The 26543-nt window shown below is 50.8% G+C and overlaps 1 protein-coding gene across 5 annotated transcripts in view; it reads right to left on the bottom strand.

The window, feature by feature from the left end:
• SYNJ2 (synaptojanin 2) overlaps positions 1 to 24783 on the bottom strand; it is a 94121-nt gene extending 69338 nt beyond the window's left edge. For 2 of the 5 annotated variants that reach the window (XM_019749347.2, XM_074333750.1), the window contains exon 1: positions 24119 to 24781. In XM_019749347.2, the coding sequence (XP_019604906.2) occupies positions 24119 to 24749 (631 nt within the window). In that variant the 5' untranslated portion in view covers positions 24750 to 24781. Of the gene's footprint in view, positions 1 to 24118 lie in introns of all 5 variants that reach the window. The other 3 variants (XM_019749359.2, XM_019749342.2, XM_019749353.2) reach the window with 3 other exon arrangements.
• Positions 24784 to 26543: the final 1760 nt, after the last annotated feature.

The raw sequence follows: 26543 nt of genomic DNA, 5'->3' as shown, positions 1-26543 counted from the left end.
GAGGTTTCACCATCAGCAAATCACCGAGCAGCAGAGATTCAGACCTCGCCACGAAAAGCTTGCTCTCTGAAAGCGCCAACCGTTTCCTGGGGGCTGGAGAGGGTGTGGGAAGGCCCTGGCTGGCCCAAGGCACTGGGGAGCAGGTATCTTGGGCCTGGCCTTGTCACTCTGCACCACCATCCACGTGCCCAGAAACCGGAATGAGTCATCGTTACCCCGTGGAGGACCTTCCTTCCTAAGTGTTGTCCACCGGAGGCTTTGCAGTGCAAGTGCCCACCTGCTCCCAGGGACCTGCTAACTGCTAACACAGGGAGGCTGAACAGAAGGCCGGGTGCCCCAGGTCTGGGGACAGTGAACCCCAAGGCAAACTGCATGAGTAGGGCCCCCCCCAGGACTTCAGCAGGTACCCTCAACACTCAGGGCAAGACATAGCCTGGGATGAAAGCAAAACGGACAGAGAAGGACCATTAGGAGCCGGGAGCCCCCACCTTTACAATGATGACATGGGTACTCCTGGCTGTTACAGGGACAGGCCTTTGGCCGCCTTCTCAGAAGAACGTTTCCAAATGCACAGAACAAAATATAACCATGGGTGAATCCTCAAGTAAGGACCTAGCAAGTGCCATGAGGGGGACCTAGCAGGAAGGCAGCCCTCAGCCTCAACTAAATTCATTTAACACAAGGGCTGTTGATCTGGGCTGACAGCGGAAGGCTGACACTGTAAGGTAACTTTCACAGGAACTGGGGACTAGGACGTGGACGTCTTTGGGGCCCACAGATGGGTACAACGCCCTTCTGTGACCCCACGAGTCTCCTGGTCCCACAATGCTGAGCGGTCAGGGGGACGAGGCATTCTGTGCGGTCCTTGCATCTGCTCCTGGCTGAGACGCACAACACCCTGTGCAGAGGCGGCAGGCCCACTGATCAGGGAAGGGCCCTGGGTCATGGGCCTGCAGAGCCCCCCTGGAAACGGGCCTGCTCCCTGCGAGGACAGCTAATCCTGTGAAAGCCCAGGCTCACGGATGGAAGTCAGCGCCCCCCTCCTGCAGGCATGGGTGTGGCCCAAGGTGGAGTCTCCTGATCCACAGGTGCTGTGGCAGACAGAGCTGGGAGCAGCAAACAGACAGCTCCTGGCCTCAGCGCAGGGCACACAGGGATCGATGCGAGAGAACAATTCTAACACAAATATCTATCTATGTATATATTTCAACCCTTGGAGGTTTACAAAGCCTTCCAAAAGAACCCTGAAGACTTAGTATCATCTGGTCTCAGCTTGTTAACTGTAAAACAAGGAGGCCTTTGTACATTCATTCACGTCTGTGAATAATCCTGCCCAAATAGAACAGGAGGAAACTTCTCAGCAAAGTGATGTGGTCAGAGCCACACTTCAGAGGTGGGAACGTGAGCACAGGGAGAAGCTGTGGGAACAAACGGACCCCTTGTCCTGCTGGGTCACAGACGACAGGAGTGCACATCACGTCACTGGGAAAATGAAACGCGCGCACACACACACACACACACACACACACACACACGACTTCTGATCTTCGTATTTTGAAAACAAACCAGCACCACACCACAGGGCCACCCTGTCCCATTCTAATCCTGTAAATTATCGACTCCCTAATATAAACATCTTTCTGCCTGACTCTATGTGACAACTCACAGCAAGGCACGATTCTTAGTGGTTGTGATCAGCTGGTGAGCTTTCCTACCACAAACAGATGACCTGGAAATAAGCCAGGGGAGTTACAACAACAGGCGGTATCATCTCACAGTTCTGGAGGCTCCGCATCTGACAGCAAGGGGTGGGCAGGGTCCGGCTCTCGGCCTTCCCTGCCCCGTCCCAGCTCATGCTGGTGGCCAGCGACCCTTGGCTTATACTTGTATCACTCCAGTGTCTGCCCCATCATCACATGGCTGCCTTCTCCCTGTGTCTGTGTCTCTCTCCTCTTATAAGGACACCTGTCACATTGGATCGGGGCCACCCTATTCCAGCCTGAACTCATCTCAACTAATGACACTGCAATGATGTCTATTTCCAAACAAGGTCATATTCCGAGGTCCTGGGAGTTGGGACTTCAACATTGATTCTGGAGAACACATTTGAACCCATAACACTTGTGAATCCTTTCACCTGGGGAGTCAGTCCTTCGAAAGCCCAGCCTCCCCTGCAAACCGTCTCTCTCCAGTAAGCTTATTTCTTTTCTCCATGTGCTTCCCTGACCTACCACGGCACAGGGCTCCCTCACTCCCCCTGGTCCCACCCCACCGCCACACTCCCAGAGGCCTGGCCAAAGTCACTGGACACCCCCAATAACTTGCTTGCCCTGAAGAACTGTATTTCCCCAAGTAGGTTCGAAGGAAGAAGAAATCCATTTTGCTCTTCAAAAGACAGCCCACAAATCAAATCACTACGAGCACCAGGCAGGTAAGGAATGAATGAAGCTGCTGGAAGGGGCCGTGGGTAACCAGAGGACACGCACCCCTTCTAACGGGTCAGCGGTCACTTCCAGCGGGCATCCGGCCTCGTGCCAGCAGCTCGCCAGTTTTTCAAGAGAAATAGGACAGTCCTGATTTTCAAGTGTTGACAACCAACCCAAATTTATTTTGAGCAGCGTGTGGGCAGAACACACACCTCTGCAGACTGGATTTGTCCGGCCCATTTGCTACTTCTGTGCTTTCTTCTTATCTTTCGAAAATAGAATACTCCTGTCTTTAGTTGCATTTCCCATAGGTTTTTCCCTGGGAGGACGTTTTTGCTTCCCCTCCCATTGGCCATGACTGTCCAGCCTGTTTAAGGAACGTCGTCTCCTCTACTTGCCCACCCTCTTCCTCGCCCACGTCTTCCTCTGGGATACAGCCATTCAGTCTGTGAATGGGCACCTGCGAGTCAGCTGAGGCAGGTACTGCACCGGGGCTGAGAAGAGCCGTGTGTCATGAGTAGATGAGAGATGACAATGGAGGCCACCCCGGCAGTGGGGGCAGCTGGGGGCAGTGGCGCTGCCAAGACACATCCACAACGGCAGTGAACTGGCAGGGCCTATTCGGTGCCAGGGATCGTGAAAGTTTCCTGTCAGAGCGGACAGACAAGATCAGCAAACACAATATAGACAATGATATGAGCTAAGAAGAAAGGTGACCAAAAAAGGCGTGTAGGAAGTGTGTGTGTGTTTGTGTGTGTGTGTGGTGTGAAACTGTACATAGTGTTGCAAGGTGACTTTCGAATGCAGACCTGAAGGAAGTGCGAGAGATGGCTAAGTGAAGGATTGGGAGCATTGTAGGCCCCAAAGAGCATGTGCAAAGGTCCTGAGGCAGAAGCATTCCTGGCATATTCAAGGACCAGAGAGAAGATCAGCGTGTCTGGCAGAGGAATTGGAGTGGGGGACACATTATAAAGAACTTTCTAGTTCATAAAAAGACTTGGGATTTCACTCCGAGTGAGAGGCAGTCCTTGCAGGGTTTTGAGGGTTATTCTGGCTGCTCTCTTGAGAACAGAGGCGAAAGGGGAAGGAGACCCGTTAGGAGGTACTACAATGATCCAGGCAAGAGATGATGCTAGCTGGACCATGATGGTAGCAGTGGAGGTTCTGAGAAACAGTCAAATTCTGGACACACACACACACACACACACACACACACACACTTTTTTATTATGGAAATTTCCTAAGAAAAGTAAAGTATAATAAACCTTACGTTCCCACATTACCACATACGTACCAGCTCCAACTGCTATCAGCTCATGCCCCGCTGTGTTTCATCCACCCCCCGACCTGTCTCCTACGTCTGAGATCAGTGGGTCTCAGAGTGTAGCTCTCAGACAATAAGCACCAACCAGTGATAGAAATACACTCTCAGGCCCCACACCAGCCCTACCGAATCAGAAACTCTGGGCTTGACACCCAGAAATCCGTGTTTTAATGAGTCCTCTTGGTGAGACTCACTACCCTAGACTATTCTGAGTAAATCCCAGACTTCATATCATTTCATCTATAAATACTTCAGCGAGAATCTCTAAAAGATGAGGGTTCTTTTAAAAAAATGTAACTACAATACCATCATCACATCTAAAAAAAACTTAACTCTAAAAAACTTAACCATAATTCTTTAACATCAACAACTGCATGTGTTTTGAAAGCAGAACCAGAAGGATGTGTGGACAGATTGGATGTGGGATTCAAGTGAAGACAGACAGGGTTCAAGGGTGGTGCAAAGTGTGTGTCCTGAACAACTGCACGGACGGCGTGGCCGGGCCCCCTGACGGTGAAGGCTGACGGGACAGGTCTGGGTGGAGCCTCAGGCGCTCAGGCCGGACAGGCCAGCCCTGTGCCTGCGGGTGCCCAGGTGGGACGTCAAGGAGTCCAGCAGGCGTCCGGCCGAAGATACAAAGTGGGGCGTCCCCAGCAAACAGAAGGTATTGCAAATCATGAGGTTGGGGGAGACCGCCTGGGGAGGGAGGGTAGGGGACAGGGTGTTTAAAGGTCAGGGAGACTGCAGAAAAATGGCCAGGAAGATATCGGGAGGACCAGACATGTGTGGTGTCCTGGGAGCTGGAGGACAGAGTGTTTCAAGGAGGCAAGAGGGGTCAGCAAAGTCAGATGCTGCTCTACATCAGTGACAAAATGAGCACTTATTGTTCAGTTAGGCACTGGGGCCACGGAAGAGCAGGTTCAGTAAAGCTGAGGGGCAAACCCATGATGAGGAAAGAGAGAGAGAATGGAGACAGTGAGTAGAGACAATTCTTTGAGGACCTTGTGAGTGTGTGTTTGCATGAGGAGACTGTGGAGAGGAAAGTGGGGCCAAAAGATTTCTCTAGGATGGGGCAGGGGTTAGCACCACTTTGTGCTGTGGGAGAAATGTTCCTAGAGAGGTAATACGGGCGCGGCAGGAGAGGGAGGGCAGCTGTGGGCCACGCCCCTCGCTAGATCAGCGGCACCTGACACAGGAGCGGGGCCGTCCTTAAACACAGACAGCCCATCCATGGCTGACGGGGGGGGGGGGGCGCCAACATGCGCGACAGATGGGGGGGCCGATAACGGCGGTGCAGGTAGCGTGTGGAAATTCTCCCCTGATTGTGTCCAACTTCTCAGCACCATGCGAAGCAACCGTCAGCTAAGAGGGAGGAGGAAGAGGAGAAGCTGGCAGAATGGGACAAGGGAAGGTGTCTGGGATGGTGGGAGAGTGACTGGAATACAGAAGTAACTGAAGGACCTGCCACCCCAGACTTAAGGATCAGGAAGTGACAGTGAGACTTGTCAGCATGGTAGTGGTCCTCTCCAGAAACTTCCAGCTGCACAGAGGCAGGTGCAGGCGAGGACAAAGGATCTGACCAGTGGATTCACCAAGTGAGTAGGGCCAAGCAAGGGAGGGAGAGTGCAAGGCAGGGTGAGCGAGCTGATGAAGAGGGAGGCCAGGTGGGGGGAGAGCTGTGAACAGACGGCAGGTTCAAGGGATCACGGTCCCAGGAGGGTCAAAGATGGTTGGAACTGGGGAATGGAAGGATGAGCAGAGAAGACGAAGGTGGAAGATGAAGAGCGGGCTGTGTGACGCAGACACTGGAGGGGCCAGGGTTCGGCCATGGAACCCATCCCACCTGCAGTCCTGTCAGCCAGGTGGAATGAAAGAGAACCAGCCCCCACTTGAGAAGCCTGCGGGGAAAACGGTGGCTTGTCCCCACGCAGAGCAAACCTGGCCATGGATGCTGGTTTCCAGCTCAAAACTCTGTCGTCAGACTTCCTCAGGCTGGGGCTGGTCTCCGTGGGAGTGGCAGTCTGCTTCTTAAAACCCAGGGCAAGCAGGCCGTGCTCCTGAGCGGCAAACAGCCAGTCCAGACCAATACTCAATACTCAGACCAACCACATGTGCTTCCTTCTCTCATATTTTCCACAATAACATGCCATAAGGAAATTCCAGCAAAGCCCAGCCCACAGGTCAGAAAAGCAAGTAGGTCAAGTTAACAACACAGGCAGCCCAAGACTGAGGTCCTATTTGTGGCTGCATTCCTGTGTGTGATATTAAACCAGCCTCTTGTATTTCAGGGTCTCAAGAGGCTAGAATCATCCAGATCAAGGTCACTGCCTCTGCGTGTGCTCATTCTGAGCTCAGCTCATACTGGCCTGTAGCTGTTCTTTCCAGAGTTATCAGTTTGGAGCAAAAGCAGCTCTTCAGAAAGACAATGGTTTTCCGAGGGCGGACAGAGGCGGTAAGAGGGTTGCTAAGCACAGTGGAAATCAAAACATCAGACTGAAACAGAAACCACGGAGCCACGACAAAGGCCAAGCAGGCAGACAAGTTAGCCCACTGAGAAACTTTCCTCACCGCCACCTTCCCTCACCAAGACACCCAGACCACACAGAAGAGCCAGTGGCGAGGGGGGCCTCAAAAACTCATTACCGAGCAAATGCATTGCCTCCCACCAGGCTGTACTGCTGTGCACAGCCCAGCCCGAGGAAAGAAGATGAAAATCCATCCTCTCCTGCGGCCACAGCTGGAAAAACATCTGCGGGCAGGGGTGGGCCCCTCCACGCCCCTCCCAAGGTCAGCAGGGGCTGAGGTTACTAGGCCACAGGAGACGGCCCACTCCTTGGACAAGAGGGCTTGCGTGCAGAACTGGACACGGAGCCTTTAGACTTGAGTCTTTTTTTTCCTTAAAAAGGGGGAATCCAGGCCTTAAAAAAATACTGAGACAGTGATGAATGTGCTTCTGACAGAGCCAGGGACAGGGACCCAAGCCCTGACCGGCTTTCCTCACCTCTCAGGACGGCACAGCATGGGGAGGGCTAGGGTGGCCCACCCACCCAACAGGGAGGGAGAATGAAGCATAAAAATACCCATTCTCTCCAAATGTGCACAAGTTCTCTTTAAACCTGGGGGACACAGGTGTTTCTAGGCGGTGCTCAAGGCCTGACCACAGACCTCACTCCTGGGCCTCCCGTCTCTGCCCCTCCCCCCAGGGGACTCCTGCTGGAGCAAGGCCGGGTGTGTCACTTCCTCGTACAACAAGCCCTTCAACAGGTTTTCTCTTCCTGTGACTAACAAATTAGGTCCACAGCCTGGGCCTGGTGCTGGAGCTTCTGCTGCAGCTACTTTTCCAGTTTCTTCACTAACTAACCAGCCAAGCCAGTTCCTTGGTCCTTCCCCCCGTTCCTCCTTACTCAGCTTGTCCTCCGGGTGAAAGCCCTACCCAGTCCTGCTAGGACCTCATCTCAGGGCCTCCTCCCTTGCAAAGAAGCCCTACTTCCATACATGTGCATGTGCACACACACACACACACACACACACCCCTTCAGAAGCCACACAGCGTGATTCTTACATGTCTTTTCATGCTACATGAGACGCAGGAAGGGAGCGGGAGGCAACTCCATCACTCGACAAGGATTCCAGGCGCCTCCTGTGTGCCATGCCGCCGGGGTTGCTCTGGGCACTGGAGAAACAGCAGCGAGGCGGGAACCACCAGAAGATGCATTACTTCAGGGAGGAGGTGACACTGAGGGACGCAAGTCGGGCCTGAGAGGGGGCTGGCAAGGCGGAAGGCTCTGGGGACACAGCTGGAAAGCTTCCAAAGCCTGGCTGGAACTGCATCAAGGCAGAACACGCAGAAGGGAGAGTGGCGATCGCGTGCGTGGACGATCCCTCTGATGGGGGGTCACAGGGAAAGAAAGTGGGGATTGGGGTTGAGAGATGGTTTCTTAACATGAGATACAATAGTCTGTTAGTGTAATGGTGGGAATGACCTAGCAAGGAAGTAAAGGGGGAAACTGTGCAGGCAAAGTCTTCCAAGGGGAGAGGGAACAGGAGCCGGTAGAAAGGTGGAATGGCAGGAGCCCTTTAACGGAGGGAAGGTGGGGCCCCCCAGCACGGGCAAGCAGATGAGGTGATGGGGCTGGCGACAGTTGTCTTCGTTTGCTTTTATTTTCTCAGTGACATAGGAAGCAAAGTCATTAGCTGACAGGGACAGGCGCTAAAGGCTTGAGAAGAGGTGAAACAGTCGTCTTGGAAACCCTTTATGAGGTCACAGCAGACAAGCCAATATCCTGTGTTTTCCTGCAGCCACTCAGAGACACGAGCGTAGGCGCAAGGAGGAGGGGGTGTGGGCTTATGCAGAGTTGGGGAGTTTGCCTGGCAGGTATGACAGGGAGAGCGAGGTTTAAAGCGTGGCGACTGTGCCGAGAGCAGCCATCACCGTGGATTGGAACCGAAGCAAGACCAGCATGGGGAGAGCACAAGGGGAGTGAAGCTGCTTCAGCCGCCCGCAGACGAGAGGTCTCGGTAGGCTGCAGAACCCCTGCAGGGCTGCTGAGGGACTCAGGAGGGCAGAGGCAAGCACAGAAGGCGGCTTGAAGCTGAACTCCAGGTGTGACACTGGCACACAAGTCCAGGAAAGGTGAGGGAAGTGCAATTTGGAGCAGACACGTGGGTGATGCTTTATTATTCACCCCCCCCCCCCCCGCATAAGCAATACTTGGGGGCATATATTGTGACGAGTTTGGCCTGTTTATCCACACAGGCCTATTAATTCAACAAGCCTGTTTACTCACAGGGGCCCCACCCAGCACGGGGGAGTTGGTACTCACATGATTTTTATAAAAGGGCAGAAAAAACCTTCTCAGGTAACCCTATTACCAGCATTTCATTAATTTGGAAACTGCCTCCTCCCATTGCCCATCCAGCCAGAGGCTTCCCAGGAATAGGCCCAGCCTTGGACACAGAGGAGCGTGGGGGCTGGTCAGACCCTGGGCTGCGGGTCTCAATCAATTCATAGCAGGGAGACCCCCTGCATCCCCAGGGACACGTCCACCCTGAGGTGTCAATGTGTCAGCCACGCTTGGGAAACACTGGGCTGAGCAAGCAAGCATCCTGCACTTGTTGCAGGCCCCTCAGTCTTTCCCGGGTTACCCGGAGCTGCTCCACTGGGGACCGTGTCCAGTCTCCCCGACATCTGCCCATGAAATCCTTTGGCTGCAGGAGCCTCTTTCTGGGGAAGAGTTCATTCTTGCCTTTACAGAATGAACACATTGCTGCCTCTGATGCCTGTCCCACGCTCCGCCTAGGGGGCCTGTTTTGTCCCTCCAACCGGGGCCTTCTCATATGCAATGCCGTACCTACCGCCTGCCCAAACACTGGCTATGGCGACCCCTCCTGTGTCCTGCCACAGCTGTGGTTCACGCCTCAAGCCCCTGACCATGCCCTGCCGTTCCTAGCACTAAGCTGGGCTGGGCTGGACCCTGAGCAGGTGTGTCCCCTGGAGGGCAAGGCAAATCTGGGCTCGTCTGGAAGCTTGTGGGGGCTGCCCAGAGACCCAGGGCATTCCCACATGTCTCCTGGGAAAGGGGAGAAGCACAGATGTAAGGGCACAGCTGCAGGGCCAGGAGGGAGGGCTGAGGCTCAGGGAGTGCCCTGTCTGTCACCCGGGACCACCAGGCGTCAATCACAGGAGGGAGGCAGAAGAAAAAGAGGGGCTGTGAAGAATCAGCACTCAGCCGGCCCCCACGGACCACAGCGCGAGGCAGTCGTGCTGGCGCCAGAGTCGTGGCGTGGCCATTCGCGCTTTTCCTTTTGACAATACTTAGTATATCCTTTGCCAATTTTTCTGTTGAACTTTTTGTCTTTCTTTGTGATCTATAGGTTGCTCTTTTATATACGATGATTATCCATCTTCGGCCCCTTTATATGTTGCAAAGGCTTGTGCAGTTTCCTTTCAGGCTGTTGCTTGTCTTTTCGCTACATTTACGGTGATATCCCAGGGTTTTAAATTTGTATGTAGTCAAATCTACCAGTCTGACACGGGGAGGAGGAGGAGCAGGGGGTCTTAGGGGGCCCCCAGTGCTGCTTCCACATCTTTGCACGGGTTATGTGGGTACATTCACTTCGTGAAAATTCATGGAGCTGTACACTTAGAATTTCTTCATTTTTCTACATATGTTATACTTCAATTAAAATATTTCACGTTGTAAAGATTTTGTAGGGTATCCGATGGACACTTATTAGGGAGACCACTTCATGGAAGGTGTAGATGCCTGATCACTGCATTGTACATCTGAAGCTGAAGCTGAACAATAATGAATGTCAACTATAATATATATATATTCACAGGGTGTGGAGTACAGCATAGGGAATGAGTCAATGGAATTGTAACAGCTGTATACGATGTCAGAGGGGTAGTAGATTGGGGGCGGGGGGTTATCACTTTGTGAGGGGTGTAAATGTGTAACTATTACATTGTTTTGTACACCTGAAACTAATAAAAAAAAATTTCTTAAATCTTCCAGGCTTTTCATCTTTATCACTTCTGAGTTTTATGCTTTACTTAGGAAGGCTTTTCGTACCATTAACTGTGGAAGCTTCTCCTATTATTTTCTTCTAATACTTTATAAGTTGGATTTCTCTACTCTTAACTCTTAAACACCTCTGGAATTTATTCTAATATATGATACAATGCAGGCTCTAATTTAATTAGATTCCACATGGGTTTAACAAAACCTTCTTTCCCTTCCATATGAGAATTTGACGTTTGTTTAACTCTCTAGCTCTGGTTCTCTGGAAACCCATAAAGGTAAAATGTCGACTATGTTACTACATAACACGACTTATGGTGAAAATGCCTTCAACTGGCAAATTGCTTCTGGATAGGGAAGGACCGTAAATGAATGATAAACGCCTGATGGGGACACCGGCTTGAGGCTCCCTTAAGTGTGACAGCTCTTGGAACTGGGCATGCCCCTGGGTGAACCCCGGAATCTATACTTTGGGGGTTTGTAAGGGATGCGGTGCTCCTGTGGGCACGAGGCTTTAAGCCGGGGAAGACGCTAGTTACCAACAGATGACTCCTGAGCAGTCACCTGCCTCAACTGCTGCAAAGAGCACTCACTCCCTTGGACGAGGGACAGCTGTCACCGTGGGTCAGGTGGGCCCAGTCTCTGCCCTTCTCCATTCTGACCAGCGGGCTAAGGGGACCAGGTCTGGGTGTCCGGCTGAATGAAGGCAGACCCCACGAGGCACTGCTCTGGTCAAGGGCACCAACACCACTGACCGGATCCACCTTTTCCTGCCTGACTTAAACAGTCACCTGTATAACAGACCAAATTACTCTCCTGAGTCTGCTGTGCCCCCTCGTCTTTATTCTATTGATCTTCTGCCTACTATACCATTGTTAGGGCTTTACAGTATGTTTTACTATCTGGTAGATCCAGTGTGTCCTCAATGATCTTCTTCAAAATCTTCTTGGCTACTTTTGCCATTCCTACATCATTCAGCAGGATTTTCTGCGCCTCTCCTCACACCAGACAGTGTTAGAAGGCAGTGCTGAACAAGACAGACGCCCCCATATTAGTTTCCAAGGGCTGCTGTACCAAAGCACCGCAACCTAGGGGGTTAAACTCACGGCAACTTATTCTCTCCCCGTTCTGGAGGCCGGAACCCCAGAGCCCAGGTGTGGCAGGGCCGCGCTCCCTCTGAAGGTGCTGGGGTGGGGGAGCCTTCCTCACCTCCTCCAGCTGCTGGGGGCCCAGGCGGTCCTTGGCTGGTGGCAGCATCACTCCAGCCTCTGCCTCTGTCTTCACATCGCCCTGTCCCTTCTGTGTCTGTGTGTTCACATGGCTCTCCCTCGGTGCGCGTCTGTCTATGTCGCCTCTTCTCGTAAAGAGACCCCTCCTAGGGAATTAAGAGCCCACCCGGCTTCAGTACATCCTCATCTTACTTTACATCTTAATTAGGTCTGCAAAGACCCTATTTCCAAACAAGGTCACATTCAGTTATCAGGGGTTAGGACTTGAATGCATCTTGTGGGGGGACGCAATGCAAACCACAGCATCCTGCTCCAAGGAGCTTGCATTCTTACCAACAACAGAAGATGCAAGCACATAAATAAGGTGATTTCAGTGATAAGTGCAACGAAGACAAGAAAACAGACGATAGAACAGAGACAGCTGGGTGTGGAGGCCGTGGGCTTGTAATGCTAGGGTGGTCAGGAAAGTCCCACCCAAGTCACCGGGAGAGGCGGCCAGGCAGAGGTCTGTGGGCACAGGGCAGAGGAAGTACGCACATGCTGTGGCAGGACCCAGTCAGGATCATCGAGGGCAATGAACCCAGGACATGGCGGGAGATGAGGCTGGAGACAGCCCAGGCAGAGAACAGAGGCCGTGCAGGCTTGCTTCATCAGGCTGCTGTGTGGGGAGTAGGGGGGCCCCGGGAGTGGGAGTGGGAGGCTTGTCAGGTAGCGACTGCCAGTGCAAGTGAGAGAGGCTACTGGTTGGATTCACGCTTCAACAGGAGAGCTGGTGGGTTATATTCTCGGACCTGCTGGATGATTGGACGGGGTGGAAGGGGAGAGCAGGAGCAGACTGACCTTGAGGCCTTTGTCCCACCCACATTTGGGTGCCATTGACCAAAATGGAGGCTTAAATACGGGGTGGGGGGGAGGTGTCCCAGATATACTTTAAAATCAGTCCGTTTTTATACTTAATAAATATAAAGTTTACTATCAAATTCCTGTGGATTAGAATTTATTGGATTTTACTCAGATACGTGCGTTTATAGATCAATTGGAGAAGAACTAACATCTGCACATTTTGATGTCCCTCTCCCAAGAATATGGTGTATACTTTTTCATTTCTTTGGTGTTTCAGTAAAGTTTTATAGCTTCCTTCTTTTAGGCCTTATGCATTTTATTGTGTTTATTCCCAGAAACTGTAGTCACTGGGAGTGGAATCTTTTTTCCTCATTCCATACTCTAACTGACTAATGATGGTAAATGGGAAAGCTACCAAGTTTTATCTACTTAGCTTGTAAAGCAGCCACCTTATTCATTCACTAAGTCTAATGGCCCACCACATACCTATCACCTAGCTCCAACAGACATCAGCATTTCCCCAATCTTATTTCTCCTCCCCTCCCCTCCCTGCTGTGTGTGTGTGTGTGTGTGTGTGTGTGTGTGTGTGTGTGCACACATGCGTGTGTCCGTCTAGCTCCTGGAGGACTGACAAACACATGTCAGACATGGCATCATTGCACTCAGGGATTCTTCAGGGTCTGTCTCCCGGATTTTCTAAGTGTAAAATCTTATCATCTCACCCAAAAGACTTGAGAGTGTTCAGGAGGGGAGAACACAGAAGCCACAGAACGGAGCACTCTCCTAGGGGGCCCGGCAGAAAGGTGGTGACTCTACTAACGCCACAAAGTTCATCCTCTAAAGCTCACCGACTTTTCTTATAGAACCACTCCTCAAATCTTCCTTCTGGGTCTGTTTTCTCTCTTAAGACAAAATTCTACTAAGATCTCAGTCACCTCATTTTCATAACAGCAAACAAGCAGAAACCTAGAGCGGAAGGGTGCTGCTGAAGTCAGATACACACCCTCAAAACCCCCTGTGGTCTGGAGCTACTCCTAGGCAGGCAGCGCTATTTCCTTATAATTTCTCACTTCATATATGTGGTCTTACGTAATCTGTTCCTATGCTGTAGGGATACAAACACCAGTTCCGCAGTTGGATTAACGTTTTATTACTACACAAGTTAGAAAAAAGGCTACCAGTAGACTTTGCCCAGGGCAGCCTCCAGCCCACACGGTGCCTTCCAGTGAATTAGAACAGAAACCAGCACCCCCTCTGGACAGATTCAGACATATAGTCACAGCTTGGAAAGCAGGGCACCGGGCAGGAAACGTGGAGGAACCTCTCCAGAACCTGGCACGGAGGCCTAGACCTTCCAGTGTCCCCCATCCCAAGGTCCCTGGGGTCTTTGGAATTGTCAATATTTTTAACACCCTAATGGAAATTACACCTCTTCCCTTGTCAATATACAGCAAAACTTGATCGATAGGTACAAGGTCTGACAATTAAGTTCGCGAACTCATCCTAGAAAAAGTGTTGCACACCTCATTGCTGAATGTCACTACAGTCACCTTCGAAGCACTCCCCTTGGGAAGCTATGCACTGAAGCCATGCTTCAAAGCAATTTTGGAACTATTTTTCTGGAATGGCCATTAGAGCCGTCGTCGTATTACCCTTGATGTCCTGACTGTCATCAGAATGTCTTCCTTTCAATATTTCCTTTATCTTCAGGTACAGAAAGAAGTTACTGGGGGGCCAGATCAGGTGAGTAGGGAGGGTGTTCCAATGCAGTTATTTGTTTACTGGCTAAAAACTCCCTCACAGACAGTGTGAGCTGGTGCATTGTCGTGATGCAAGAGCCATGAATTGTTGGTGAAAAGTTTAGGTTGTCTAACTTTTTCATGCAGCCTTTTCAGCACTTCCAAATAGTACACTTGGTTAAGTGTTTGTCCAGTTGGTACAAATTCATAATGAATAATCCCTCTGATATCAAAAAAGGTTAGCAACATCGTTGCAACAAGTTTGTGAACTTAATTGTCACAACTCATAGACAGATAGATAGATAGATACGTAGATAGATAGATAGATAGATAGATAGATAGATAGATAGATAGATAGATAAAGTTCTGTTACTTCTGATTAAAATCAATTTATACTACTGGACAAAAATCTCTTAGTCCTCACCCCAAAACACTGCTCTTATAGTCTGCCTGGAGAAAAAGTCAAGTAGCCCTTGGAATGAGAAATAGAAGATTCTGCCCACTAGAGACAAAATCTCAGCGTGGAATTCCATCCTTGCGGCCCCACTGCTGGCCCTCCCACACTAGCCACACAGATCTGTTCTGACTGCTCCTCCTCCCCTCCAGGTCCACGGCTCCTCCCCTCTAGTTCCTAAGCTCCTCCCTTCTGGTCACGGGCTCCTCCCCTTCTGGTGGTCTATAAGAAGACAAGTAGATACACAACGTAGATGGACCTTGTTATAAGGGCCTGGCTCAGGCCTGGGCAGGTGGCAAGTGATTTCCAGCCTTCATGTTCCAATATTCCTTTCTTTATCCACACCATTTAAATGCAAACGAATCCACTGTTGAAACAGGCTGGGACACGAGTGTCACTGTTGTGTTGGGCCCGAGCATGTGGACGGTTCGGCATCGCACAGCACTCTGACCATTCCTTGCTGCCAGCGGGATCCACTTGACCTCAGCTTTGCTAAATCGGGAAGCAGGAGCAGCAGAAAACTGTCTCCTCTGCTTAAAGAGAGTTTTTCCAATATACAATATTTAACAGCCATGGATAAGATTCATGGTGAAGCTAAGTTCATGCAACCATAGTCAGCTACAACAGACAGATAAAAAGACTGCTCGTGCCCAGACACACAAACTCTCCACTCCAGTCCATATTATTAAAAAAAAAAAAAGTTATGCTATTTGATGAAAAGCAGAGTTTTAAGAATAGCAATGCATATTAATAAGAATCAGCTAAAGGGGTGACTCAAATATCATAGTTTATGGTATTTTAATAAATAACCCTACTTTGTGTTCCTAATTTAAGCTTCAATTGTGAATACGTTTTAAAATCTTTTTGCTGGTTATAGGAAAGGGGCAGAATGAAGGAGAGATATTCCATGCATTTTAATTAATTCATAAGTATCCAATAAAAAATGTATAACATCAGATTCCTAGGTTTAGCTCAGACTTAGATCTGAACCATCTTAGATTTTATGTTTCCAGATCATTTCTCTTAAAATTCATATTTTGGGGTAATTAATAATTTTAAGTAGGTGTGTCAAGGGGTGATGTTACTTATTTGCTTATGCTCAGTGTTTAAACTTTGTTTTTTTAAAGACATAAAGAATCTCAAAGTAGAAAAGCAATACAGGTTGTTATTCACTTATTGCCAGATTAGGATTCTGAGGCCTGGAGGGATTAACTCCCTTCCCCCCAGACCCAAGACAAAGAAGCATAAGGAGCCAGAGCCAGGAGAAGAAGCAGGTGAAGGGTTTGGAGGAGGCATCTCCACATTCTAGGGTCAGCCCCGAGAACAAGGAAGCAGTCTGCTTTTCCTGAGTGCAGATTACCACCGCCAATCATTAATAAGACAGCACAAGTTGAAAGCAAAAGGGCAGCAGCCCGCAGAGATGCTCCTGTTCAGTCTGGCCATTTTCCTAGATCTCGATGGCTGGCTGGACCATCCAGTTCTCCGCTGGATCTGAGCGTCAGCTGTGAACACCCTGCCCGCTCCCCACTCCACCCCTCAAATCCCACATCAACACTGAAATGAGAATAGAACCAAGGGTCCTTCTGACTCCGATTAAATTTACTTTTAAATCCTAGCCCTAGAAATCATCCCTCTCTTTCTCCTCCTCCCCCCCTCGGCCAGCTGCCCCCCACCCCCAGAGGCTTAGCCTTTCCCTGGATAATCAGCAGCCCCCGAGGCAGAAGAGAGCAGCTGGACCTGACTAACGGTCACGCGGTCCCTCTGGCAGCTAAAGACAACATCTTGCCCTAAGTTCCGTTTCAGCTCCTGAGCCCTAAGGTGGAAGGACCCCCTGGCTACTTTCTCATGACATCAGAGGGACACTGGGAAAGACCTCAGAGCTGTCCTCAAGACCTGAAGAAATGATTCATTACCCTACCTCACCTCTGACCAATCAGCTTCCAACACGACCCCTAACCCCAGATGTCTGGTCATTTTGCCCCATAGAATCTGTAACCTACACGCCACTGGGGAGTCAGTTTGTTTAGAGCACGAGCTCCCTCAATATTAAACTATTTTTTCTTTCTATACTGCAGACTCCTGCTTGTGCATTTCTTTGGGCCAGTGTGTGCAGGCAGGCGGACCCAAGGGAAAACACTGGGGTTCTGGTAACAAGAAGAGCATTCGGGGGCCCAAGTTCTGCTCGGCGAGACCTCACACTGCTTTAAAGGACTGGGAAAGTCCCTTTTCATTTCTTATCACCTGTTTTGCCCTCAGACCTTGTCAAGGAGCCAAACTGGCAGGAAGAGATGAAGCCCTGTTCTCAGGGAGCACACAGTTGCATTGAAAATACACAAGGAAGAGGGGCAGTGGGAGGGGAGAGCTCAGCGGCTTGTCCTCAGGCCGCACAGGGCCCGGGTGGCGACTCACGGCCCAGCGTCTGCGAAGGGAGGAGGCAGCGCAGAAGCGGCATAGATGCAGGAATAGAATTAAGTACCAGCTCCCATGATAGTACAGAAGCCTCTCCATGTCCTCAAGAAACTACTTTAAAATTAAGCTCAGACTTTGGCAGTCATACTTTGAAATTGCTCCCCAAAACTGGGCCCCCCAGAAGGCGCTGCCCTGCCCGCCCTCCGCAGTAATGCACTCAAGAGTGACTCCTTCCACCCTGACTCATTTCTGACCCAGGAAGCTTTACAAGCAAACGGCAACCCGCCAGCTTCATGTGCCAGGAAAGCAGCCTATGTCTCCCCCAGGACCCGGCCAGACGCATCCAGCCCTTCTGGATGGGGGCCCTTTGCTCTGGTACGTGGCACAGCAGCAGGCCCACACACAACAGAGGCCCAGTGCCCACGTTGGGCACAAAGCACGGTTAAGCCCACCCACTTGGCAGAGCCCCTCTACCCCATCAAACAGCAGGGCCAGGAAGACACTCAGGGACCTCTCCCCACTCAAAATCGAGCAGATCTTTGGGATGACACCAGTCCAACATTTTATCTGTTTGACAGTCCCGTTCAGAAGCACGTCCTTGGGAAATCTGGTGTCTCACCGCTGCCTCTACGCCGAGAACCTAGCAGTTCCTTTAGCGCCAGGCTGGGTTCTAGCTGCTGGGGCAGCCATACAGGAGGAGACCCAGCGCTGCCCCAGCTCGGCTGGATCGCAGGACCGAAGCGCCCCCCCACCCCCCACCTCTTTCCCTCTCTCAGATCAGGTTTCCCTTTGCCGCAGCGCATGCACTGCTCAGAGGTGGGTGACTGCTTCCCCCAGCCTGAACGCTCCTCTACAAAAAGCGTCGGATGAAAATCCAGTCGTTCACCCTCACCCGCAGTGACCCTTATCTTCACTGCCGACACGTGTGCTTTGGAACCCAAGATAAGCAGCAAGACAACGGCACAGACCTGGTCTTTTTCACACACAAACAGAAAACAGAATTGTCTTTGTTCTGAGAAATGAGATTTTACTAAACATACTCTTGTTCTCTGGCCCCTCCCAGCTCAAATCACAGTTCCTCCACTACCTCGAGGTAGAAGCTCAGGCAAATCCTTTTTCTTTTCTTTTGAACATTAAAAAAGATGATTTTTATTTTTTAATCATGTTTCGCCACCACACTAAAACGATACAGGTTTACTGTGTCATCTCTTTCAATAACATTTTTATGAGAAATTAAATGGAGCTACATGTACAAATGCTTCATTAATCATTAGAAAACTATGTTCTCGTTGTTTCGGGCAAGTTCTCACTCTTCTCTGTGCCTCAGTTTCTCCGAGTGTAAAATGGAGATTAATCAGTACCTGTTAAATAACACACGTAGACCACTTAGAACAGCGCCTGGTACACGGCAGGCACCCCATAAACGTTAGCTATGATTATCAAGTTGGACCAAAGTTGATTTCACCAGCTAAAAACTCAAAACAGCTTCCAATGAACACCCTTAAAGCAAAATGGGCTCCTGATGTGTGAAGATTTACTGAGATAAGTTTCTACCCCTTAGAATACTGGATCGAGGAAATGCATATTTTTAAAGGTCTTATTGTCGTCAAGAATGACTTACATTTACAGAACAGTGTCCAAAGGCTCCTTCCAGCAAATCCTTCAAAGCAGTTTCTAGGAAGTGCCGTTTACGGATGTTTCCACACTGACCTTGAGTGCGTGATGATGGAAGCAGTCTGTCTCCACAGCCTGGAAACACTAGCGTAGCTCTGGGGTTTTGCTCTCTAGCCTTCGGCGTGGTCACGCAGATGCACTTGCCAGCCCACCATTCCACCCAGTCCGGCCTGGAAATGCTTCAGGGGCCCAGGCCTCATTCCCAAGTCTGAGTATGGGGCAGATCCCCAGGCTTCAGGGACACTTCAAGTGGAAAAAAACAGGCAGAAAATATTCCCCATCCTCAGGTGGAAAGGCTGAACCAGTCCAGCAACAGAAGCTGAGCACCCCCAAATCACAAAGGGGCACCTGGGCACCCCAGGACCAGATGCCTCAGAGGTGAGATCCGGACGCACACAGGTGCCAAGAGCAGGCAGCCCTGACATTTTCAGGGTACGAAACACAGCATCAATGGGGCACTGCACCCCACATGTCAAACTACTTTAAAGTTTTAAATCAAGCTAACAAACTATTAAACAAAACCTGTGCTATCCTCTTAGCTTGAGAACTACCCCCCGGGACTAACTGGAAGGCAGGTCCAGGTTGTGGCCAGTGCGGGGAGCCGCCCCCTCCCGCCCCGGTGCTTTCCACTGAACCCCGCTCTCTGGGTTTCATAGCACCCTGCCAGGGGCCTGGTGCACACACCTGAGGACATGCCAGCCAGTGTGTCCCCGGTTCCACCCACACCCTGCACCTCTGCCACACACCCTGCTCCCAGGGGCTGGAGTGGACCCCCCACACACACCCCGTGCAGTCTGTCGGGACCCTGGGAAGAGACCTGAGCTGGCTAGAGCAGGTTGGGCACCATGTGTGTAGGTGATTACAGAGTCTGGAGTAGCTGGAGTGTGGTCCAGAGAGAGAAGCACAAATGGCAGGTGGACATGGCCCCTCGGCCCCACTCGTCATCGGGTGACAGGCACAAGTCAAGGCCCCTTTTGCCGTGGTCTAGGGTCAGAGGGTCCAGACGTCTCCTCTGAGCCCATCAATGACATCCAAGGAGGGGACGCTGCTCTTCCAGGCTGTGGTTCACTCTTCCCATGTGACTACTTTGTTTTTAAAAATGTATCTTGGCCAGAATCTCAGAATCAACTCACACCGCCATGGACCAGCAGGTTTCTGCTGTTGGTCACATTTAAATCCGTCAAGTAAAATTTGGACTGAAACACATATACACAAATGCAAGTCAGAGGAAAAGAAAATCCAAGCCAAATAAATCAAAAGCTTGCTTGGCTTTGAACCAATTACATTATAGGAGGCTTACTTTTTCATTAAAAACAAACAATACAGGGATGGATGACATAGATCTGAAATATATCGATAACTATCGAGGCTAAATGACAAGTACATGGGGGATTCATTTTTCCTTCCACTTTTGTGCACATTTGAAAATTCTCACCATTAAAGGTTAAAGCCCCTCAAAAGGAGCCTGGCAAGATTTGAAATCATGTTTTTCCTACCAGTGAGTCACAAAACCACAGGGAAAAGATTGCACTAACCCAGTTTGCGCTTTTGTAAATATTGTGCTGAACAAACCTACATCTCGGAAGGACGCAGATTTGAGCCATGGAGGCCACCAGGCCGCTGTGGCCCCGGGTCACAGCTCAGTCTTCCCAAGTCAGGAGATTTGGAGCTCTCACCTGGCTCTACCTGTGCTTCGGTCTTTACCCAGGAGAACTGATAGAATGGCCACTCATTTGATTCTTTCAGATGCTCTTAAGCTAACTTCCAGTCACTGACCGAATAGACCAGGGCCACAAAGCCCGAGAAAGTGACCAAGGCAACAGATCAGATGACGCCTTGGTAGTTCCATGGCCACTTTTCCAGCTCAAGCAAAGTGCTACATTGCAGCCTCTAAAGAAACACAGCAGCTGGGAAAACCCAGGCCAGGTGTTTACATAGAAATCTCCCCCCAGAAGCTCAAAGTAATTCAGGGACACTCACTAATTAATTTAATTAAGGCTGCCAAGCCTCCTCCCCACCTGTTCAACAGCAAGGCTGGGGCTGGGGAGAGGTTAGGCTGCATGCGGGCTCAGGAACACAAGTGCAAACACACAGACACTTGCGGCCACCCCTCCTGGGAGGCTGTTTGAACAACCATGAACTTTGGAGCATTGGTGCTGGCTCTGGAAAGGTGGAAATGGATGAAATGCATGCACAACAGGCACATTTCCTTTAGTCATTTCCACACTAAGTCTAAAAGAGACGAGAAAGACAGCACGTACTTTTTGTCCCAATGTGTGAAGAAGCAAATGTCTGCACCCTAAGTTTGTAGTATGTGCCAAGGGAAATCGTGACATGCTATGGCTTTCCACCTCTACCTGACACGCCTCTACTACTGAATCAGGTCACAAAGAAAACTTTATAAAAACCTTTGAAATGGGTGCCAATATGTTTGCCTTTGGAATTCCTGTCCTCACTGGTCCACATTAAAGACATATACTCCACCTAATTCTTTTAGAAGCAGGAACTGGGAAGTACTGTTTCAGCAACCCTCCTGCTGGCAGGCCAGATGGCCTGGTGTGGAGACCTCTGCAGTCAGGTCGGAACAAAGGGCCGACCCCAGCAATCCACCAATCCAGGGTCATCGGTTTTTCCTAAACTCACAAATCAACTCAAGCCCCTACTATCTCCAAGCACTGCCTGAAAACGCTAAGCAGTTGTGAGCCCTTCCACAGAGAGGCCTTTTCAAGTTAGGATCCTTATGGGGTAAAATGTGCCTTGAAGAGCTGTGCTTACACTTCTCAGGGCCACCTCGCTCTCTGCTGCTCCCCATAAAAACCACAGCATGCATCTGCCACACAGCTGGGCAGAACTTGGGACCACTAGGTGGCTGGGGAGAAACCACTAGTCACATAGGAACAAGCCCACCACCTAAGTGTCCCTGGTCTCTCATTCCTCCCTGGGGAGACCCATCACAGGAAACCACAGCTGAAGTGAAAAAGGAAGCTGCCTTCAACCTTGAACCTCACAGAAAAGTGACCAGGTCAGGATTCCGCCACCAGCTGTGCCAGCTGCCACAGGTTTACTGTCCCACATAAAAGTAGAGATTGCAACCTTCTGGGGAAAACAAATGAAAGCACTCCTAACGTTGTCAAGGAAAGGAAAGCAAAAACGCTTGGGAATTTCTGATTCAGTGCCATTCTCGCCAATTTAGGATACTTTAAAAGTTTGAGCAACAACTTTCTAGTAACAGAAGGCTCTCACAATCCTTCTCAGGACCAGCAATACCACCAACTGCCATAGCTGCTCTTTAAAAATAGTTGCACTTACGGAAAAAAGACTTTAGGGGTGGCCGGTTAGCTCAGTTGGTTAGAGCGTGGTGCTCTTAACAGCAAGGTTGCCGGTTTGATCCCCCACATGGGCCACTGTGAGCTGCGCCCTCCACAGCTAGATTGAAACAACTACTTGACTTGGAGCTAATGGGTCTTGGAAAAACCACTTAAAATAAAAATAAAAATTAAAAAGTTAAAAAAAGAGAAAAACAGACTTTAAAAATTAAGTAGTCAGCCCACGGTCTACTGAAAAATGAATGCTAAGTTAAGTGACAAATACACGTGAGTTGAGGATGTGCCCATTGCAATCATTAGAACCTCGGTTCTAGAATCCAGTGTATTGTGTCTCAGCCCCAACTTAACTTCCAAGTGGAAAACATTACTTTCATTAATAATTTTAAAATCTTCACTTTTGAAAAAGTACAGTCTTTTTTTCCAAGAGGCTTCGAAGGAACTCTTAAATGTATGAATCTTGCTTAACGTTGTAATGCAACTGAAGGACATTTTAATCTCTTTGATGAAGCAATAGCTTTGTACCATGAAATTAATCTCTCAGCTCTAATAAATGTGGTATGAAGTGGACATCTAAAATGGAATGGAAATTTCTGTGGTTTTTCCTCCCAAGACCTTAGCAAATGACCAAACTTGGACTTTTCGGGACCGAGCACAAATTGGAATAATCTGACAATAATTTAATCCACGATTTCCTGCACACTTAAGGTGCTGACAATACTGGAGACATTGTTTCAGGAACCAAGTGACTGAAAACAAGCCTATAACTATATGCTAATAAAATTATTAGGGAAGTGGAAATAGAAGAGATGGTCCTTCCAAGACGTACATCCTAATTGAAGAATCAATGCACACAAATGCGAACAACAGACTGGAGATATTTATGAAGTGTGTGGAGATGAATGCCCCCATCATCCACCTCCTAAAAGACAAGTGACCTTCCTCTGCACTTTGTTTAGTACGAACGAGGGAAGAAGGGACAGCTGGACACCAGTCGGGAGCCTACTTTCTCCAGTGTTCAAGTTTAAAGTTCTAACCATCCTACCTGGTTTCACTCACTTTGGTGTTACCTAGGCCTTCTTCGTGAATGTTAGCCACAAAACAAGGGACCAGGGGTCCATTCTAGGAAGCCATGCATTGTATGACATGACAGAAATAGCCGCATAGGAGTCAGATAGAGCTGTGTCACCTTGGGCAAGTTTCTTAGTCTCTTCAGGCCTCAGTTTACATATGGGGATAATAGTAGCTCTTTTGTATTGTGAACATTCCATGAGATTGTCTCTAAAGTCTTTGGCACAACACCAGTCTCAAGACTTCCTGAAGTGCACATGTGAGACATACTGGTTTGGCATCTAACATCAAGTACACCAGCATGAAGGTGGAGTCATCAGGAAGTATATTTGCCTCCAAGTTCTATACTTTGCATTATCAACGCCTCTCTGCCAAGTATTTATGTGAGACAAAGCCGCCATGCGCAGGAAAAGAGGGAGACCAAATATGAGATGGATTGACTCCTTAAAAGAAGCCATTGGTATGAGTCCACAGGAGCTAAGCAGCTGTTGAGGAGGGGACACTGTGGACAACACTCATTTATAGGGTCCCTCATTACAGGGTCACCAGGAGTCTCAGCCGCACCTAGGAACACACACAATGGTGTCATCAACGGTTTCTCCGGAGCCAATGTTACGGTCCTTTTGTCCCCATCCCCTCTGGGAGCGAAGCTAGCCAACACAAGCCAATGGGTTTCACCAACAAGTGCAAAGATAAAGGGCGCAGGCACGCGGTTCGGCTAGCTTCTAAATCAAGCCCCTCGGATCGTCAAGCACCGTACGGTGTCGGGGTCCAGCGCCGGGCATCCAAGGCCCGAGCCGGCTCTGCGGGAACCGAACCCCGCGGCCTGCGTGCAGAGGAGCTGCCCGGCCGCCGCACGCACTGGGCGGGCCAGAAGTGCTCTCCGGAGTCCCAACGTGACTTCATTCAAACACGCCACCCCCACCCCCACTCCCCGCTGACACCGCGCCGCCCGCGACGGGTCACCTCGGGGAAGGGAGGTGCCCACGTCTCTCAGCCTCAGCAAGGCAGGCGCCTTCTCCCCTGGGCGTCCGAGCTCCCGGGCAGGACAGCGGGGCCGCGGCCCCCGCCCCGGGCCCCCTGCGGGGTCGCAGGCACTCACCGAGCGTGGCCACCGTGCCGGCCTCGAAGAGCAGGCAGTCCCTGCGGCCGCGCGCCTCCAGCAGGACGCTGCTGTCCCCCGAGGCGTCCAGCCGCCCGAGCAGCCGCAGCCCTTTGCTCAGAGCCATGCGCGCGGGGGCCGCGACCGGCCCGAGGGCGAGCAGCCGCCACGGCTCCGCACGCCCGCAACTTTCAGGAGTTTCACTGAGCGCGGAGGCGCGCGGCCCGGCGCAGGCCCCTCCCCGGCAGCCTCCCCGCCGCCGCTTCCTTCTCGGCTCTCGCAGCGCCGCCCCGGGCAGGTGAGGGCGCGCGGCCGCCTCCCGGCCCAGCGCTCCCCCCAGCGGTGAGGCGGCTGCCGACGCGCGGGACGCCCGGCCGGGGCGCGGCTCCGAGGGCGCCCGGGGAGGCCCGGCGCCGGCTCTGCATCCCCGGGGCTGGACCGCGGCTAAGCCGGGTGCCGAGGGGACGTCCTCCCTGCGGAGGGCGGTCGCTAGGGAGGCAGATTCCACGCATTCCTCGGCGCGGAGGAGGCTGCCGTCCGCGGGCTGCCCTGACGACCCGGAGAGCCTTGCGGACGCCCGCGGCCTTATATGGGCAGCCGGGCCCCGCTGGCGCTGCGGGGCTGAAACCATCCGGCGGCGGTCGCCCTCCTCGGCCCCGCCCTGGGTGCTCGGCCTCCCCTCTCGTCCACTTCTGCGACCCTGGACGAGTCACTTCAAGTCTCTGTGCCTCAGTGGCCCTGCGGGTGAAGCGGGAGTAATAACGGTCCCTCCCTCGTAAATTGCGATGAGGATCGAGTTAATCCCCGTGCTTAGTGAGTGCCTCGCGGGTGGAAGTGTTCGATAATTGTTCCCTTTTACTAGTTTTGTTGTACGTGCGGGTCCTGCTGTCCACTGTCCACGTCAAGCAGAAATTCTGGAGATCAAGGGAGTGTTATCTCGGAGAGAACGGAGACCACTATGTGACACTTACCATGTGACCTTGACTTCTCTGAGCCAGCTTTCCTCACCTGCCAGTACCTGTCCACCCCACCCCACCCTCACCGCCTTTACAGGGCCGGTGCGGGGGTCAGAAGACTTAGGGCTGAAAGCTTGAGAGGTAAGAAGCAGGGGCAACTGTGAGGTTCTGGTGGGTACTGGGAGCGAGGGGGCTCTTCCCGCTCTCCCTGCCTGTGCCCTGTGGCTTCCAACTTGGAAAACCCTCCTCCCACGCTGTTGAGCATAATCCCTGACTTAAGGGCAAACAGCAGAAGCCAGTTTGTGATCAGGCATGTGGACACCAGCGCATATCTGTGCACCGATCACTGGAGTAGGTGGCCCATTCCAGGATGACCTCTGAGCTAAGGGAAGAGAGGCAGGGCCCCTCCTGGCACTGGGCTCTATCCCCAATGTCAGGACTCAAGGGGAGGAGCGTACGGGAGGGGGCTGCCTGCGATCGCCCTCCGGGTGGGTTTGGATGTTTCATTTCCTTCTCTTGTAATGGCGTGTGTGGATAGCCGCCAGAGACCTCCGTCAGGGCGCTTCCAGCAGGCCCCCAAACGAGCCTGGTTCTTCTCTGACTCCATTCTGCTCACACTGAGAAGACTGTGGGTCAAGCTGTTTGTCTTCTGGGCATGTTCCAGAAGGAGCAGAGCCCCCAGTACCAAGCAGGACTCTATGCCCTTGTAGGCATTTGGGAATGACCAAGAAAGACGAGGTATTCCATCCTCTGTGGACAGCCTCCCAACTGATGATTCCTAGTACATTTACAGTAAAAATGTAAACGTCAGGCAGACATTCAAATCATCTTGAGCCTTCTGCCGCCTTGCTCACAAATTCAGTTATGAAGCGGTAGGTGTCCCAGGTATGATGCTCATAAGCTGTCCACACTGTTGCTTTCTCTGTAAAATGGACATATTACTTCCTCATGAGAACAGCGTGCCCATTAAGTGCGGTAGAGTAACCTTTGGCCCTCTTTTCCTTTCCTTTTAAACTCCAAGCTCACTTCTTCCAGGAAGCCTTCCTCGAATGCTGAGGTCCCAGATAATAGCGTTTCTATACCCTCAGATCCACAGATGGACATTTCAGCTCTCACTTAACATGTGATGCTTGAGAAGCATTTTTATATGTCTTTATTCTTAGCCCTCTTTCACAAATTAGGTATACAATCTTAGGGAGGGGACCAAGTCTTTTTTAATTCTGTCTTTCCTTCTCTTTCCTGCCTTTCCTAGCATCACATAATATAAAGCTCATAATATAAATCACACACTATATCACATAATGTAAAGCACAGTGGCATGCTGTACATATTTTAGAAATTTTCCTATAATCAAGACCAGCTATAGGTGCCTGACCACTGTACTGTACACCTGAAGCTGAATAATAATGAATGTCAGCTATACTTTTATATATATATATATAGTCACAGGATGTGGAGTACAGCATAGG

The sequence above is a fragment of the Rhinolophus sinicus genome, linkage group LG05 (genome assembly GCF_036562045.2).
Source record: "Rhinolophus sinicus isolate RSC01 linkage group LG05, ASM3656204v1, whole genome shotgun sequence".
Lineage (NCBI taxonomy): Eukaryota > Metazoa > Chordata > Mammalia > Chiroptera > Rhinolophidae > Rhinolophus > Rhinolophus sinicus.
This window is presented reverse-complemented; position numbering and strand designations above follow the sequence as displayed.